Source organism: Natator depressus, chromosome 7, assembly GCF_965152275.1.
Source record: "Natator depressus isolate rNatDep1 chromosome 7, rNatDep2.hap1, whole genome shotgun sequence".
NCBI classification, from domain to species: Eukaryota; Metazoa; Chordata; order Testudines; family Cheloniidae; genus Natator; species Natator depressus.
In genome coordinates, this window is record NC_134240.1 from 31,226,900 (window position 1) to 31,245,092 (window position 18,193).

Consider the following 18,193-nt stretch of genomic DNA (forward strand, 5'->3'; position numbering starts at 1 on the left):
GAATGTAACTAGGCCTTGCATGTTTTGTGTCCTCAGTAACCACTGTTATTTGGACCCCATTGTGCCTGTGTGGTTGCTTCGTGTTATGTAAAGAGCTAAAGATCATTTTCTTAGCCTATCGCTTTGACTCCGGTCTTTGCATCCCTTCACTGGCTCCCCCTTCTCTTTCACATAGACCTAAGCCACTTGTCTTCCCTTTCAAGGTCCTTCATGCTCTATCCCCACTTGACCTATCATTCTCATCCGCTATGGAGGTGAAGACTTCTGCCTCCAGCCAGCCCATGATGCCGGCCTCCATCGTCCAATGCCCACTAGTTACATTTTCACACAAACCCCTTCATGCTTTCTCCCCTGCTGCCCCTCGCGCTTGGGAGGAGCTCCCTGTAAACACCCACAAAGCCACCCCACTGTCCACCTTCAAACTCGTCTCAAATGCTCCATTGCCGGGAGGCCTACCAACACCTTGACAACAGTTAGGCTACTGGCGGTCTGAGCCCACTGCCTGTCAAGCTGACCGTGATTGTCTCCTGGTTTCCTTCTGCTCCCTTGTCTGGCTGTATCCAACTGTCATCTCTTGTCTTATCCTTAGATTGGCAGCTCGCTGGAGGAGGGGCCATCTTTTTGTGCTGGGCCTAGCACAATCGGATCCTGCTCCAAGGTGCTATGATAGTGCAAATATCACAGACAACAAGTGACTTGCTCAAATATCTGGACTAGAACAGGGAATGGCGGCGCGATCTCCAGAGTCCTAGGGGAGGGCCCTAGTCATGAGGCTGCGTGTCCTCTCTGGAAACTAGCTTAACACTCTGCCAAGTTCCATCTGACCCACTAACTTTCCTGAACCAGCTGGAAAAACACCCCACCATGACACCAGTGCATCATGGGTCCTCGACCTTGGTCAGCGAACCTTCTCCAGGGTTCTGATTACAGCTCAAAAAAGACGACCCAACAAATTCCAGCCTGGTCGACCCAACAAATTCCAGCCTGGTCCAAAGGGTGGCTGCAGTCAGGAGAGCGGCGTAGGAATGAGGTGGAAGGGAAAAGGTCACGTGAGTCGGCAGGCGGTCATGCATGGCATGAACTAGCGATGGGCTGTGGAGCTGAGAGCTCTGAGGTCTAGGCTTGCCTCTGCCCCAAATTGCCTTGGGCAAGTCATTTCCCCTCCCCACCCTGTAATCTTCACCAGGGCAAGGTCTTTCACCAAGGCCTTGCCTAGACTGGGCAAATCCATTGTGCTGGGCTGATACATGTCATCATGACCAGCACAGCGGGGCTTGAGCTGGGAACCTCCAGAGCTGAATTCACGAGTCGCTACAGGCAGACTTTCCAGCAGATACCTGTAACAGAGCCACCGCCCCGGTGAATCACACCTGAGTTATGCTACACTCAGATGGGTGAAAGTGAGGCACCGAGCGAGTGGAAGCTACTTGCCCAAGGTCACACAGGGAATTGGGCCCAGGTCTCTGTCTTAGCTCAGTGCCTCAACCACAAGACAGGCCTCCTTTGCCCCACAGGAAGCCTAATATTCACCTATGCAGCAGCTACCAGGGCTCAGGAGCGATGGTTTTTGCCACATCAGACAGTAGGGGTCGCCCACTTTGTAGATTCTGCTGGTGGAGCACCCTGCAAACACTAGGGGCTCCTTGCATCCCTCCATTCCCTCCACAGCTTCCTGAGTGCCACCATCCCAACCCCCTCTAGTTCAGGGACACACTGCAACTCCCCAGCCCCTTCCTCATGCCCTCCCAGCCACAGGGCAGGCGCTCTGTGTGCTCCCCCTTCCCCCCATGGCAGGGGCTCTGTGATCAATTTGACTCTGCCACAGGGTACTGGTGAGCTGGCTCTGTGCTGAAAACCTAACCATGTGGCATCAGCCTCTGCATCACCTTAGCTCCTATCCCAGTGAATTCAGCAGCTGAACCTTCCGGAGCTAGTCAGTTGGCTGCATGGGCTGGGTGGGTATTTCTTGAACTAGCTTGGTGGTCTAGTTGTTACACCAAGGGAAAGCTAAGTAGGGGCCTTCTCACTATAGGATCTAAGCACTAGGACTCCTGGGTTCTAATCCCAGCTGTGGGAGGGCAGTGAGGTCTAGTGGTGACAAAGTGGACTGGGAGTCTGGTCTCCTGGTTTTTGTTCTCTGGAAGCCTAGCGGCTTAGAGCAGGGGTGGCTGGAGGTCAGGACTCCTGGGTTTTATTCCCTGCAATAGGAGGAGAGAGTGTTCTTTCTGCTCTGCACAGCAGTAAGGAGTTGGCAGATCAGCTCGTCACTGGCCCCATTCTTGCTGTCTAATGCTTGTGCCAAGCTTCAAGTAAGCCAGCAACTTACAACATGACTAAATGGTTCAGCCATCGGCAAATCTGCTTTGCTGGCCCTGCCAGGAGAAAGGCTGCTTCTTCCTCCCATCATAGGCAGGGTCTTTGGGGATGGGGCAGGGGGTTTATGCCATAGCCTCTGCCCCACCCTAACTCCAAATCGAATTCCCCCAGTGCAGCCCCCTTGCAATGAGCTGCAGCTGAGAAGCTGGCCTTCGGCCCCCTCCATAACACAGTGCAGAACTGAGTGGGGTGTCCAAGTTCAGCTAGTTTGGCTTTCTTTGAGTTGGGTTACGACACTGCCTTGAGACTTAGGAAATCCGGGTTCAATTGCTAGCTCTGACACATTCTTCCTGTGTGACCTTGGGCAAGTCACTGCATCACTCTGGGCCTCAGTTTCAGCTCATCTGTGAAATGGGGAGAATGATTCTTCCCTTGTCAATTTACAGTGTAAGATCTTTGGCGCAAGGGCTGTTTCTCACCATACATCTGTGCAGCATCTGGCAGGATGGGGCCCTGATCTCTGCCAAGGTCTGCACAGCCCCTCGCATGGCAGGGCCCTGATCCTGGCCAAGGTCTGTGCAGCGCCTGGCACGATGGGGCCCTGCTCTCGATCAGGGAGCCTGTGCAGTACCTGGCCCAACAAGGGCCCTGATCTCTGTTAAGACCTGGGAGCGCTACTGTAACATAAATATCAATGATCGAAGAGGTACAAGAGGACAAACTGCAGCTGCAATAGGCGATAAAAGAGACCGGTGTGTCTGTTTCCTTCTTACAAAGCACCAGTCACCGATTGGGACAAATCCTGCAGTTCTTACTAAGGCTAAAGTCCAAGGCCCAACATGTTCTTCGTACTAGGACAGGGTCCCTTTAACTAGTGACTAGCAAGTACTTGCCAGTTTAGCAACCCCCAACACTGTCCAAACTCTATTCAGTGTGACCATCTAATCTGGCCCTCGTAGTTGGACCGGCTTTGAATAATGAGGCAGTAGCCATGAAACATTATGTGGTAAATTATTGAGGCTCTGAATAAAGTCAGTTGTCTGTGGCATGCGGCTCTATTGAGATGCATTGATTGGCAGGTCAACCGGTGATGCAGCTGGGAGGTAAATGCCAACATCTTCACAGCCTTTGAATTCGGGGGGGCCAAACCATGGCCCAGTTTTCAGTCGCAGCTGAAGCCAGTGGGAACTGTGGTGGTGCAAAGATAGGTGCTGAGGTACTATGGTGATGAAGGCAGATCAGAACCTCCATAGAACAGAATCTGCATAGACCTCGCCCAAGATTGGAGCCCCATTGTGTTTGGTGCTGCACAGACCTTGGCCCCATTTTGTGACACACAGCGATAGACTGACCCTGCCTCAAAGAGCTCACAGTTTAAACAGACAGCTGGGGTAACTGAGGCACGAGGAGTTTTACATCTGGGATTTTTTCTGGAGTCATGGTCCAGTGCCTTACCCATAACACCATCCTTCCAACACAGAACTAAGGCCATGCAAATATCCCTCCCACCCCCAGGGACTGGCCTATAGTGAGTGTTTTCCCAGGCTAAGGAGTTCAGGCTTTGAATGGAGCAGCTCCACCCCCAGGTCTTGACATGCAGTCCCCTGCATCTGTTACCTCCTCTGCTTCTTGTGTAACTACATTTGGCTTTGACCTGTTACCACTGGCTCTGCTGAACCAATGCACTGGTTGACATTCCTAACCAGCAGATGAACAATGGCCTTGTGGGAAAGAACTGGGACCCAGGAGATCCCTTGAGCAAATCACGTAATCGTTCTGTGCCTCAGTTTCCCTGTTTGTAAAATGGGGGAGAATTATCTTTCTTTGGCTGTTTAGACTGAGCTCTTCAGGGCAGGGACTGTCTCTTGCTGTGCACCCATGCAGTGCCTACCACACCGGGGTGGCCTGCAATCTAACTGGGGTCTGTGCAGCGCCTGGCACAAGAGGGGGGTCCTGATCTCAGTCAGGGTCCATTGAGCACCTGGCACAAGAAGGGGACTCTGATCTCAGTTAGGATCCATGGAGCACTCAGCACAAGAGGGGGGTCCTGATCTCGGTCAGGCTCTGTGGAGCATCCTTCATGACTGGAAGGGGTGGGGGTGGAGGGCCCTAATCGCAGGTCACCTGCATCCCAGTCCACTGTCTTACCTGCAGGGCCATCTTAGATTTAATTTTTCCTCCACTTTCCCAGATCAACATGCTCATGCAGCCATCTCTGATGGCTGAACCGAGGTAAATGTGTCACAAGACACTCGCAACGCTCCCCAGTGGGAAAGACCAGACCTGTGCACTTTGACCTCTAGAACCCACAGGCCTTTTACCAAGCCACCCAGAGCCCTGGTCATGTAAAAAGCTTGTACATTTCTGAACACAGTCCCTCCAGCAGAGAGCACTGGTGCATTTCCTTTCTCAGCCCCTCTCCAATTCCAGAAGGCTAGCTTCCCCTGACTTTGCTCTGTGGGGATGTCACACTTCTGAGCCCCAAGCCTTAGACTGAACCTGTCCTCCAGCAAGACCCAGTGCACTTTCCTCTGCTGCATTTTTCTCCATTTTCCCCGTTAATTTTTTTCAGCTTTTTTCCCTTTTCATTTGAACTAATCCCTTAAAACAGGAGTATAACTTTAACCAAATGAGCTGATTAAAGCTTATATAATCCTCTCAAAGACCCTTAAATCAGGATCTCTTTGCCACAAGGGGGAAAACAGGAATCTAGGAAGGTTTCACCCCCCTAGCAAAGGTGCCTAGTGACATTTGCAAAGCAGGTGACTGATGGTGGATTTTAACAAGCCCTGTTTTGTTTGCCATAGAAGGGACACCAGTTCTGCTGGGCTACATGGAAGATTCACAGACACAGGGACTTTAATCTCAAGCCACAGGTACAAATCCATGGCAGAAGCACCTCGATCAAACTAAAAAGCTCTTTTGCCAGCTCTCCTGTGGATATTTCAGCACTGGAAGCAACTCCGCAGCAGCGTCTTAGGTAGACGCCAAATCTCTCCAGGGCTCCACGGACTCTTCCATCAGCCTTCTAAAGCCCCAGTCTGTTGCATACCAGATTCCCCTTGAGGGAAGTGACCTCTGGACTGCTGGATCTAGGAGCGTGACATTCAATTACAGAAGGAGTTGCATTAGCTCAGAGGCAGCAGCAGCCCTGTAATCACCGTTTGGGTCTGAGATCCATGCAGCTCTAGAAGTATTTTGGATCCTAGAGTATTTTTTGTAGCCTGGGGTTATTTCTGAGGGCAAGGTGCTTCCAGCAGGACCATGTCTTTCGCCGAATTCTTACACCAGGTGGGCGGCATGGGACGTTTCCAAATTATCCACACAACGTTGCTTACCATCCCCGTCGTGCTGATGGCCAGCCACAACCTCCTGCAGAACTTCACTGCCGCCATCCCGGGGCACCACTGCCAAGTCCATATCAATGCCAACAACACCCGCTACGCTAATGCCACCCTGCACCTGGACTCCCAGGACCTGCTCCAGGTCACCATCCCCATGGACAGGAACCGGCAGCCAGAGAAGTGCCGCCGCTTTGTCACCACTCAGTGGCAGCTCCTAGACCCCAATGTCACCGAGCCCAATGGAACTCAGCTGGACACAGAGCCCTGCACGGAGGGATGGACCTACGATAGGAGCGTGTTCACCTCCACCATCATTACCGAGGTGAGACATACTCCGCTGCTAGGGACTAGGTGGAATGGGCATGTTGGGGGCACCAGGTGCCATTAATGTTCAGGTGCTCTGGGATCAGAGAGAGGAGGATCGCATACATAACTAGGTAGACAAAGGGATGTGTATGGGACAGAGAGACACAGCAGTTTGTGTGGGGACAGAGATACAGCAAAACACAAAATCTTCAATAAGTTATTGGAATGTGTTGGAGACAACTTGTTTCAAAAGGTGAGGAAGTGGCGGGGGGGAGGGGGGAGCGGTGTCGGCTATTTTAGACTTGATTCTGACTAGCCGAGGAATTGGTTGAGAATCTGAAGACGGAAGGCAATTTGAGCGAAAGTGATCATGAAATGAGAGATTTAGTGATTCTAAGGAAAGGAAGGAGTGAGAGCAGCAGAATGAGGACAATGGACTTCAAAAAAGCCAATTTTAACAAACTCAGAGAACTGGTAGGTGGGGTTCCAGGGGAAGAAAATCTAAGGGAAAAAGGAGTTCAAGAGGGCTGGCCGTTTCTTAAAGAGACAATATTAAAGGCACAACTGCAAACCATCCTGATACACAGGAAAGACAGTAAGAAAGGTAAGAGGCCAATATGGCCCATCAGGAGATCTTCAATGACCTGAAAATCAAAAAGAAAACCTACAAAAAGTGGAAACATGGACTAATGGCTAAGGATGTGTACAAAAGAATAGTGCAAGTATGAAGGGACAAAATCAGAAAGGCTAAGTTACACCTAGCAAGGGATATAAAAGGCAATAAGTGAAGATTCTATAAATACATCAGGAGCAAGAGAAAAGCAAAGGAAAATGTAGGTCCTTTACTTAGCAGGGAAGGAGAGCTGCTAATGGATGACATTAAGAAGACTGAAGAGTTTAATGCCCATTTTGCTTCAGTCTTCACTGAAAAGGATAATTGTGACAAGATGTTTAACAGATTTAACATTAAGAACCAGGGGGAAGGAACACAAGCCAGAATATGGAAAGAACAGATTAAAGAATATTTAGACAAGTTAGATGTATTCAAGTTGGCACAGCCAGATGAAATTCACCCTAGGGTACTTAAGGAACTACATGCAACAATCTCGAAACCATTAGTGTTTATCCTTGAGAACTCAAGGAAGATGGGTGAGGTCCCAGAGGACTGGAGAAGGGCAAATGTACCTATTTCTAAAAAGGGGAATAAAGAAGGCCTGGGGAATCATAGATCAGTCGGCCTACTACAATACTTGGAAAGATACTGGAACAAATTATTTAACAATCAGTTTGTAAGCACCTAGAGAATAATAGGGTTGTAAGTAATAGCCAACATGGATTTGTCAAGAACAAATCATGACAAACCAACCTAATTTCCTTCTTTGACAGAGTAACTGGCTAGTGGATGGGGGGAAGCAGTATATGTGATAGGTCTTGATTTTAGCAAAGCTTTTGACACAGTCCCACATGACATGCAAATTGGGGAAATGTGGTCTAGATGAAACTACTATAAGGGGGGGGCTGAAAGACCATTCTCAGAATAGTAATCAATGGTTGGCTGTCAAATTGGGAGGATGTATCTAGTGGGGTCCCTCAGGTACTATTCGACATTTTCATTTAGTGACTAGGATCATGCAGTGGAGAGTATGTTTATCAAATTTGCAGGTGACACCATGATTGGAGGGGTTGCAAGCACTTTGAAGGGCAGGATTAGAATTCAAAAGGACCTTGATAAGTTGGAGAAATGTCTATGTCACAGGGTGACATCAGTTCTCTAAGAGGGAGCAGGGCCAATGCACCTGTGCTTGGTCAGCGTATAATGATTAGAGGGGGGACACCTGGGTGCATCAGGTCTCATCAGTTAGGAAAGGGCGTAGAGAGAGTAGACATGGGAAGCTGCTGCTAGCTCCCTGGGAATAGGGACACAGGCCAGAAGCAGGAAGTTCTGTGGATGGGAGGCCGTGGGAACCTGCTGGGAGAGACCTGCTGAGACAGAGCCAGGGAGCTACAAGAATCAGGGAGTTCCTAAGCGATCCCTGGGAGGGGAGGCAGTGGAAACCTGCTGGGGGGAAAGGGCCTTCCAAGGCGAAAGCCCTGGGAGGTGGTGCTCAGGGAACAGAGCATGGAAGATTCCTGCTGGAACCACTGAAAGGTAAAGGGGAAAAACCCCTGGAAGTAGGGTGACCATATTTCTTAAAGTAAAAACGGGATGGCCCAGAGCTTCCCTGAGCCGCTCCCCCATCCCGTTCTCCCCCATCTCCCCCATGCACAGAGCTCACCAGAGCTGCCCTCCCTATGCCGTCCAGGGCTGAGACGGACTCGCTGAGCTCTGTGCCACCTGCGGCGGGACTGGGGCTGACCCACTGAGCCCCACGCTGCCCAGGGGGTCAGCTCTGAAGAAGGCAGCGCTGCCCGGCAGCAGCAAATTTCTCTGCTCTCCTGCTGGCAGGCAGCGCTGTGTTCAGTTGAGCCCCTGGACAGCAGCCCCCACCCTCCATTCTGCCTTGCAGCTGGGACAAATGCCCAGTTTTGGGGGAAAAGTAGGGACGGCCCAGACAGAGCTGAAAAATGGGACCATCACGGCCAAACTGGGACATACAGTCACCCTAGCTGGAAGCTGTAGCCCAGGGTGGGCTGAGGAACTGTTTGTGTTGTGTTTGCCCAAAGCCTGGAGAAATAAAAGTGCCTGAGAAGAGACTCCGGGAGCAGTAGTGGGGTCTCTGGGAGCTGGGAAGCAGGGCAGCTTGTTACAGTCTGAAATCAACACAATGAAATTCAGTAAAGGCAAGTGCAAAGTACTGCACTTAGGAAGGAAAAATCCAATGCACAGCTACAGAAAGAGGACTAACTGGCTAAGCCGTCATACTGCTGGGAATGAGCTGGGGGTTATGGCGGACCACAGACTGCAGAACAACTTGAGGCCAGAATGGGCACTTCCATGAATCCCAGTGATACTGATCAACACCACAGAAACTCTACAGTCCAAAATTACTCTGAAGGAAGTACAAAGGCCACTGCCTGGCCACATGGCACTGGGCTCTCTCAGGCTACCTGCTGGGAGCTGACATGCCCACAAATGCTTTGCTCTAATGACTGGGGTTCTTGGCAAAAACTGCCGAGAACATATCTGCAGAGATTTTGATTTGTTAGTCTATCCATCCATTTCCTTATGCACCCCTCTATCTATCCATCCATCCCTCTACATGCCCTCACAATACCTGTGATAACTAAATGTCTGACCCCTTCGTGGCCTCCTCTAGGGCACCCCCACTAAGGTCTCAAGCCTCTGGTCCTCACCTCTATTGGGATGGAGTCCCACAACTCTCTCCCCCCAGAGCAAACTTGCAATTCTTCTTGCAACTCACTGTGATTATCTCTGCAGGCGTGACTTGAATTCAACACCTGCAGCTCTGCTTACTCAGGGCCCCGCCAGCCATCCGAAAGCAAAGTACAATTTATTCAGAACTAAAGCATTACAGAAAACAATACCTTGAAAACAATCAATAGTTTATACACATGCCTGTCTTATCTGGCAGTCACCCATCGTCCAAATGAGGTAGGAACACGTACTTCAAACCCTCCCCGTGCCTTTTGGGCACAGCATTATATCAGTTCTTGGATCAGGTGAGAATTATCACTTCAGACCTTTCTCAGTCCTCTGTGTGGTCACCTTTGTCAACCAGTTCAAACCAGGTTATGCAATTTCCCCAAGGGCTGAGGCTTCTCCAGACTTGTTTAACCCTGTTACTCACCCAGGAACCTGGAATACCAACCCTAGCCCATTCAGATAACGGACAGCATTTATACAGGTGATATAGTAGTGTGAAAGACATTCCATGTGTCTGTAATATCTATCCCCAGACACACCCATCATCTATCACCATACAAACCCCTCTCTGTTTCTCGTAGACCTATTACCATGGTGTTTGTTACTGTAATTGCTTTTGCAAAATCAGCATCACCAGTGCATCTTTTGGGAGGGGAGAATGGTCAGGGCAGGGATGGCAGCCAGGGACAAGAACCCCTGGGCTGCTCCAACATATGTGCTGCTTCCCACAGCCCCTGGGAGGAAGAGAATAGCCAGAGTGCCGTGCATTCTGGCCAGGTGCCCATTCTCCCCCTGCATCAGCCCTTATTCCAGCTCCACACCAGCCAGGGAGGCATCCAGCTCAGTGGGGATTCCTAGGGGGCCACACCCACTCACTTTAAGGCTCCTTTATGTTGCCAGAGAGGCACAGAGGGGCCTAAGCATGAGTGAGAATCAGCCCCAGTGATTCCAGTGGGAGTTGCAGCGGGGTAATGAGAACAGGACACCAGTGACTGTGTTGCACAACCCCAGCATGTGTAATGACAGCAACCACTGTTGTACATGGGCACCAGGCACCTAGGACACTTGGTGAGTTCACAGCCCACTGGCTGTGACTTGTCGCAATGCTCCAGTACTTTAGGATCTGACCACCATCCACTGGGCCTCTGCAGAAATTACTGACTTGCTCTCTGTCTCCCTTCCCCCACCTGCAGTGGGACCTGGTGTGTAACTTGCAGAAGTTCCGGCAGATGGCGCAGTCAATCTACATGGCTGGGGTGCTGCTGGGAGCACTCGTGCTAGGCGGTCTCTCTGACAGGTAAGCTGACCTGGGCAGCACAGGGCAGGGACTCAGGAAACCTGCGTTCTATTCCCTGCTCTGCTGTGTGACCTGGGGCAAGTCCCTCCCTCTCTCTCTGCCCCACCTTTCCTTTTGGTACTCTGTCTGTTTGGGGCAAGCTCTCTGGGATGGTCTCTCACTTCAGCTCTGGGCAGTGTCCAGCACAATGGGGCCCTGATCTCAGTCAGGGGCGGAGAAGCGCCTGGCACAATGGAGCTCTGGTCTCACTGTGGGTCTGTGCAGCACCTGGCGCAATGGAGCCCCAGTTTCAGTTGGGACCTCCGGTCCTAGTGAATTAGCCCAATGATCTGTGTTATACAAAAGTCAGACTGGACAATCTAATGCTCCTATCTAGCCTTAAAATCTGTCAACCATCACTCCACATTGTCCCCATCTGGTTCATGGTCTGTCGTCCATGGCAACCTAGCTGGACATGCCATTGGAAGCCAATGGTCCTATCAGCCCCAAGAATCACCTCCTCTCCAATCACATCATAGCCCATTTGACCCACAGCTGAGCCCTGACCAGCTCAATGCCTGTTACTTATTCCCTTCTCTGTCCCCCTTTGCCATAGGTTTGGACGCAAGGCAATGCTGATCTGGTCCTTTCTGCAGCTGGCTGTCATGGGAACCTGCACGGCCTTCTCCCCCAGTTACATCTCCTACTGTGTCTTCCGCTTCCTGGGTGGGATGGCGCTATCTGGCTTTGGGCTCAGCATCGCTTGCCTGAGTAAGCCCTGCCTGTTTAGCAGCTAGGTCTCAAGTGTCTCACCTCAACCCGTAACAGATACTGTGACTGATGTACTAAAAGGTGCAATACCACCTGCTGGCACTGGGGATCTCCTGGGGGCTCAGTACACCTGCATGACCCAGGGGCCTGCAGGTAGCAAAGGGAGGAAGTGCAGAGCATGGAAGCAGGCTCCCATGGGGCTATTTTAGCTCAGGGTATTGGGCTGTTTGCACATTCTCCTTGCTACCACCTGCTGCCACTGGGCTATGGGCTGAAGCAGCTCCAGCCTCACAGGGTGTAATACCATCTACTACCACTGGGGGAGCTGCAGCTCTGGAGGCTGCAATATCCCTGGCTACCACTGGGGGTCTGAAGGTAGCAGGGGCAAGAGTTGCTTTCTCCAGCATAGCTATTTCAGCTCAAAGTACAGAGCTGTTTGCACATTCCCTCTGCTGCCTCTTCTCTGTTGCAGCCCTGCAGGGTGCAGTAACACGTGGTGCCAGTGGGTCCGAGTAGAGTCAGGGCTAGCAGTATCCTGGTCACTGCCCATGGGCAGGTTAAACAAGGTTCCTTTCCTTGCAGTTGTGGAGTGGATCCCCACTCAGTTCCGCACCATCACCATTGCCATCACAGGATTCGTCTATACCCTGGGCCAGATCCTGCTGGCGGGCTTGGCATATGGCATCCCCAACTGGCGCTGGCTCCAGCTGAGTGTCTCTTTGCCTTTCTTCTTCTTCCTCATCTATTCCTGGTACGTGTCTCTGGAGAGCTCTCCTTCTAGGCGCAAGTGCTGTCCTCTTTCCCTGTGGTAGTTAGCAGACAGGATGGGGGGCAGTGTCTAGTGGTTAGAGCTAGGAGTCAGGACTCCTGGGTTCTATTCTCAGCTCTCAGAGAAGCAGAGTTACAGCAGGGAACTAGGAGTCAGACATTTGGATTTCAAGAGGATGGTGCACAGAACTCCTGGGTTCTGTTCCTGGCTCTGCTGCTGACTCCCTGGGCAAGTTCCTGCTCCTGTCTGTGCCTCATTTCCCCCCTCTGTAACACAGATAATTATCTTGTGCTGCATTATTTCAGCTGATCCTGCTTTGAGGACCCCATCGAAGTTGTGGGTCACATCACTGACCTTTCAGAGTAGCAGCCATGTTAGTCTGTATCTGCAAAAAGAAAAGGAGTACTTGTGGCACCTTAGATACGAACAAATTTATTTGAGCATAAGCTTTCGTGAGCTACAGCTCACTTCATGGGATGCGTCCGATGAAGTGAGCTGTAGCTCATGAAAACTTATGCTCAAATAAATTTGTTTGTCTCTAAGGTGCCACAAGTACTCCTTTTCTTATCATTGACCTTGGTTCTGCAAAAGAAACATTTGACTATCCTTTTTCAACAGGTGGTTCGCAGAATCTGCCCGCTGGCTGGTTTTGGCAGGTAAAGCTGACAGAGCAGTGAAGGTGCTTCAAAGGGTCGCCAGAGTGAATGGGAAACGGGAAGAAGGGGAGAAGATTACCACAGAGGTAAAGAGACCCAATGGAGTCTTTAATGAAGGGCTTGCTCCTCAGGTGGTCTAAATGGACACAACTCCACTGGAGTCATTCATTTACACCAGCTGAGGATCAGGCCATTTAACCTTTTAATCTATCAGAGGACACAGAACTAGGGCCTGTCCCACCAGATTTCTAGCACTGGGCAAAGGAGATTGAATAAAGCCTGATTTCAACAGAGAGCTGGCCCAGCTCTGGCTTCCTCCCTTGCTCCAAAGAGATGTTAACTTAGTCCCCTGTGGATATTTGTCTATGTTATAAAACCAGCACATCATTTCACACAATTGGTAGTCTGGGCTCAAAGGAGGCCCAGGGCTGGGATAGCAGCTAGGGCTGTGGGTCAGGATTGAGGGGCACTGGCAGAGTGAGTGGGGGGTAGTGTTCAAATAGCTGAGTGGGGGAGGGAAAGAGCTGTATAATTGAGCACTGATCTTAGTTGTGGCCTCTTGGTGCTACCATAATATTACTAAATAGTATCAATAATATCAGGCCTGTATGGTCAATACATGTGGACTCTATATCCAATCACAAGTAGGTCTTGTTGAATTGAAACCTGAGGTCCATGAGAGTTTGCCTCAGTAAGGAATGACTAGCTACCATTTGCCGAAGCAAGGAGCCATTGGCAGGTCCTATGTCGTCACAGCTGAATCCATTGGGCTGTCATGTGCTTCCCGACTGACCCTTTTGTTCCCTACTAGATCCTAAATTCCAAAATGCAGAAGGAACTGTCAACGGTGAAGTCATCCTACACTGTCTCGGATCTGGTACGCACACCTGCCATACGCCGGATATTCTGCTGCCTCTCAGTTGTGTGGTAAGAGCACTCCTTCCCTTCGTCCCTGATCCTAAATCTGGATCCAAATTAGGTTTGGCAGACCCACTCTTGATTTGAATTCTAATCCTGCCCTTCAAAGTGCTTGCAACCTCTTCCATCATGGTATCGCCTGCAAATCGATACTTAGTCCATTTCCAAGCATAGATAATCCACAGATTTTGGACATTTGTCTGCCTAAGGGTTATTCATCCATGCTTCAATCCATCCCTAGACATACTCAGTCTGTTTGTCTACCTTATGTGTCTATCTAGCTCTTATCTTCCAGTCTGTCAGGTTCTTATCAGGTCTGTGGGTTTTCTCTCTAAAGCTGGTGCATTTTAGGGCTCTTTGTGTGTCCATTCAATCCTGGGCATCCCTGCTTTGAATAATGCCCCCCACACTGTGTTACATCACTGCACACACCAACCAGAGCACCCACAAGTGTTACACTAAAATTTCCCCTGGCCAACTCTAACTTGGGGGGGGGAGGGCCTTGTGGCTGTTCACAGGGCTGGCACAAGGGCCTAGATAGTGCTAAAGTCCCATTTAGATTGGGCTTAAGTTGTGACTAGGCCTGGAGCTAAATCTCACCGGGCTGCACACTCAACAGGACTCTCACTCATCTCTTTGCCTCCCTCTCTATGGTGAACGGCAGGTTCTCGACCAGTTTCTCCTATTACGGGCTGGCCATGGATCTGCAGAACTTTGGCGTCAGTATCTACGTGATCCAGTTGATTTTTGGAGCTGTTGACTTCCCGGCCAAAGTGTTGGTCACCATCTCCATGTCCTACATTGGGCGCAGGATCACGCTCTCAGCCTTCCTCCTCCTGGCTGGGCTTGTCATCATTGCCAACATCTTTGTGCCCAGAGGTGGGTTTGGTCCAGTCCACATACGACAATGCTTAGCGCGTAACCGCCAAGAAATGTCAATGAGTCTAAAGTAACTCAAACAAAGAGAAATTGACTCCCTCAGTATGCATCTCTCTCTCTTTATCTATCCATCCATATACATAACCGCCTATCCATCCATCCATCCATATACATAACCACCCATCCATCCATCCATCCACATACATAACCATCTATCCATCCATCCATCCACATACATAACCATCCATCCATCCATCCATCCACATACATAACCATCCATCCATCCATCCATCCACATACATAACCATCCATCCATCCATCCATCCATCCACATACATAACCATCCATCCATCCACATACATAACCATCCATCCATCCATCCATCCATCAGCTCATCTACATACCTAACCACCTATCTATCTCCATACACAGACACCTATCTGAATAGTCCTGAGGTAGGCGCGAGTGAGGTCAGAGCTGAAGAGGACAAAACAATCAAGATGAGAGATGGAGGAGATTCTTACCCATGGGAGAGAGGGGAAAGGCCGGGTCTTGGAGAAGTGACGAAGGAAGAAAGAGCAGGGTTGGGGATATGCCAGGTGAAACAGGGCAGAGGAGAGAGGCTGCCAAGGTTACAGTGCTGGGATGCAGAATGGAAGGGAGGCAAGGGAGAGCTCGGAGTTTGCAACAGGGTTCTAGCCCTGGATTCTCCTTGTCCCCTCTTTGCAGAGCTGCAAATAGTCCGCACATCACTGGCTGTGATTGGGAAGGGATGCCTTTCGGCCGCCTTCAACTGCGTGTTTCTGTTCACAACCGAGCTCTACCCCACACCGATCAGGTAAGATGCTGTATTTCCAGCTGACCCTTACTGAGCCCTGCACCACATTCCTTGCAGCACAGCGCCCCCTAGCATGGCACTGCAGCATTGGAGTCAGCACTGACTGAGAGGGGAGAGTATACCCCTAGTGAGCCCACACCCTGCCCCCTGCAGCACAGCGCCCCCTAGTGCCATGCTGGGGCACGGGGGTCTGCACTGGCTGTGAGAAGACAGCATATCCTACTGAGCCCCCACCCTGCTCCCGGCAGCACAGCGCCCCCTAGTGCCATGCTGGGGTCAGCACTGTGAAGGGTGAGCAGCACATCCTGCTGTGTCACTGTTTAGCATTCCCACCCAGCAGTTCTGCACTCCCAGTACTGAGCTGATCCTTCTCTGTTCTGGATGGTTATTTCCCTGCAACGCCAGGCAGACCGGACTGGGCTTTGGCAGCACCATGGCCCGGGTAGGAGGTATTGTGGCTCCCTTGGCCAAGATGTTGGATGAATACTTCTCCTTCCTGCCGCCAATCGTCTACGGTGCTGCCCCAATCATCTCTGGCATTGCGGCCACCTTCCTCCCGGAGACTCTCAACCAACCACTGCCAGACACTGTGGAGGAGGTGGAGAGCAGGTTGGTCTGATGGGAGGTCTCCCTGCTCTTCCTGTCTGACTCTGGCACCTGCGGCCAAGACAGGGCTTGGGCTCCAAAGGCCAAAACACTCAGCTGGTGCTTGGGATCAGCCCTGTCTGCCCCGCAGCCAGCCAGGCAAATTGTGCAGAGAGTTGTTATTATTTGTATGACTGTGGCACCCAGGTGTCCAGTCATGGCCCTGGACCCTGTTGTGCTAGGTGCTGTACAAAGGGTTTCCTGATATCCTCTATCCATTGACTGATTCCAGTGAGTGGAAAGAGACTGGGCTTGTATGTCGAAAGATAGATAGCTATCCAGGCCCGCATCAGACCAGGCGCTGCACAGACCCCATCCAAGGTTGGGGCCCCTGTTGTGCTGGGCACTGTATAAACGCACAGTGAGACAGATTCGTCCTGAAGATCTGACAGTCTAAATCTGTGACAGTCCAAAATGTGGGGTGTGCCAGAGGAACATTTGCGGGGGGGGGGCGGCAGGGCCTGGGCCAGCTTCCAGGGGGAGCAGGGAGGGAGTGCCACCCAGCCCAACTCTGCTCCCAACTCTTGCCTGGTCCCGGCCGCAGCCTCAGCCCCTGTCCACGGCTCCGTTCCTAGCCTCAGACCTGCCCCCAGCTGGGGACCCCCTTACCCCTCTCCGTGTCCCCCCTCACCCCTCAGAACTGCGGCCCTGCTCCCGGTGCCAGCTCAGGGTGTGTGTGCACAGACAGGGGTAAGAGAGGGTGCAACAATGAAAAGTTTGGGGACCACTGGTCTAAATGGACAATGCGGGGAGTGGGGGAAACAGAACTTGCCCAGTGTCACAGTAGGTCAATAGCAGAGTTGGGATTAGAACTCAGTCTCCAGCCAGAGCACTAACCACTGGACCACAGGGTTTTTGAGTGGTATAATGCCCTTGTATTGTTCCTCTAGTGAAGTTCAGCCCTGGTGACTAATGTCTGAGCCTCATTTTAGTATTCAAACTGGCTGAAAAATAACTTATGCCTGTTTTGCCTCTCTGCTTCATTGGTATTTCCCCCCTTCTTTCATCAAAGGTCCCGAATGAAGAGGGGTGAAGACACCAAAGAGAAGATTCCCCTTCAGAACCAGGAGAAAGTTCTGCTCAGAGAGACTTGGTGATGGCACTCGGCCCCAGATGCCTTCGGGATCCATTGGGGTGGGGGGTCGCAGCTGCTCAGTTTCAAATATTCCTTCATCCAATTACACACGACTCTCACAGGTAACAACTTGTTCCTTGAGACCCACACACAGGGCAGGTTTTTGCACACAAGGATTCAGGGGGGAAAGGGGTTAAATCTGCACCACAGCTTCGGCGAAGGGTTGCAAGAGAAACCTACTGGGAAAGGAATGTGCGGGCTGATTCAAAGCTCTCAGGGGCAGGCAGGAACCCCCACCCCCAGGGCTAACCAAAGCTCTGAGCGTGCCAAGGAGCACAGAGATGCCCTTTATCTCCATGGTGACATCAGCTTTCTGTAATGCAACCTGTTCCCCCGCTGCTTTGAAAGGAGTCCGGGACAAACTCTGAACCATGCACTTCTTAATGCCCAGCAACCACACAGCTGCCCAGGGAATGGGACCAGGGGCTAATGTAACTCAGCACCGACACAGATATCATTATACTGTGTTATCTGGCTGATGTACAGCAGCACTGCCTGCTGCCACTGAGGCATGTCCTGATGGCGCAGGACACCTGACCACTACTGGGGGGCTGCAGATAGCAGAGGGAGGAGGCATAGAACAGGAGATACAGACTCCAGTGGGGTATGACATGCTCCCTGCTGCTCTCAGAGGCTGCTCTGCACCTGCCTGTCACAAGAGCAGGATAAAGATTATAGACCCCACTGGAAATACAGCAGGGATGGATCTGTCCCAAAGCTTGTGTTTCAGCCTATGCACTGGAGAAAACAAGTCGTTGTATAGTGGGGAGCAAACATGGCCCTATAATAAACACACAGTCATTTCACAGCACAGTGTCTTGTGATGCCTTAACCTCTGAGCCCAGGGCTGGTCCAGTGAGATGCAACAGATTGGGGGGAAATACATGCAACAGTGCATGTGAGCCTGTCTGCCCCCTAGTGTCTTCCTCTTGCAACTACAACAGCAGGCTGAGCTGTTCTTCTAGCTCAAACAGTAGTAACAATAATGTGCTTTTTATTAGCAGAGCTCAAAGTG

The 18,193-nt window shown here is 51.1% G+C and overlaps 1 protein-coding gene across 2 annotated transcripts; it reads left to right on the forward strand.

The window, feature by feature from the left end:
• The first annotated feature begins 4,873 nt into the window (after positions 1-4,873).
• On the forward strand, positions 4,874-17,986 carry LOC141990578 (solute carrier family 22 member 6-A-like). 2 transcript variants are annotated; one of them, XM_074957930.1, is made up of 10 exons: positions 4,897-5,982; positions 10,485-10,588; positions 11,184-11,338; positions 11,921-12,089; positions 12,726-12,849; positions 13,575-13,690; positions 14,346-14,560; positions 15,290-15,398; positions 15,804-16,007; positions 17,056-17,986. In XM_074957930.1, exons 1-10 carry the CDS (start codon positions 5,581-5,583, stop codon positions 17,138-17,140), a joined length of 1,683 nt encoding a protein of 560 aa, XP_074814031.1. In that variant the 5' UTR covers positions 4,897-5,580; the 3' UTR covers positions 17,141-17,986. The 2 variants fall into 2 exon arrangements, with proteins under 2 accessions (XP_074814032.1, XP_074814031.1); XM_074957931.1 differs by lacking the exon at positions 15,804-16,007 and having other exon boundaries at positions 4,874-5,982.
• The last annotated feature ends 207 nt before the right edge of the window (positions 17,987-18,193 follow it).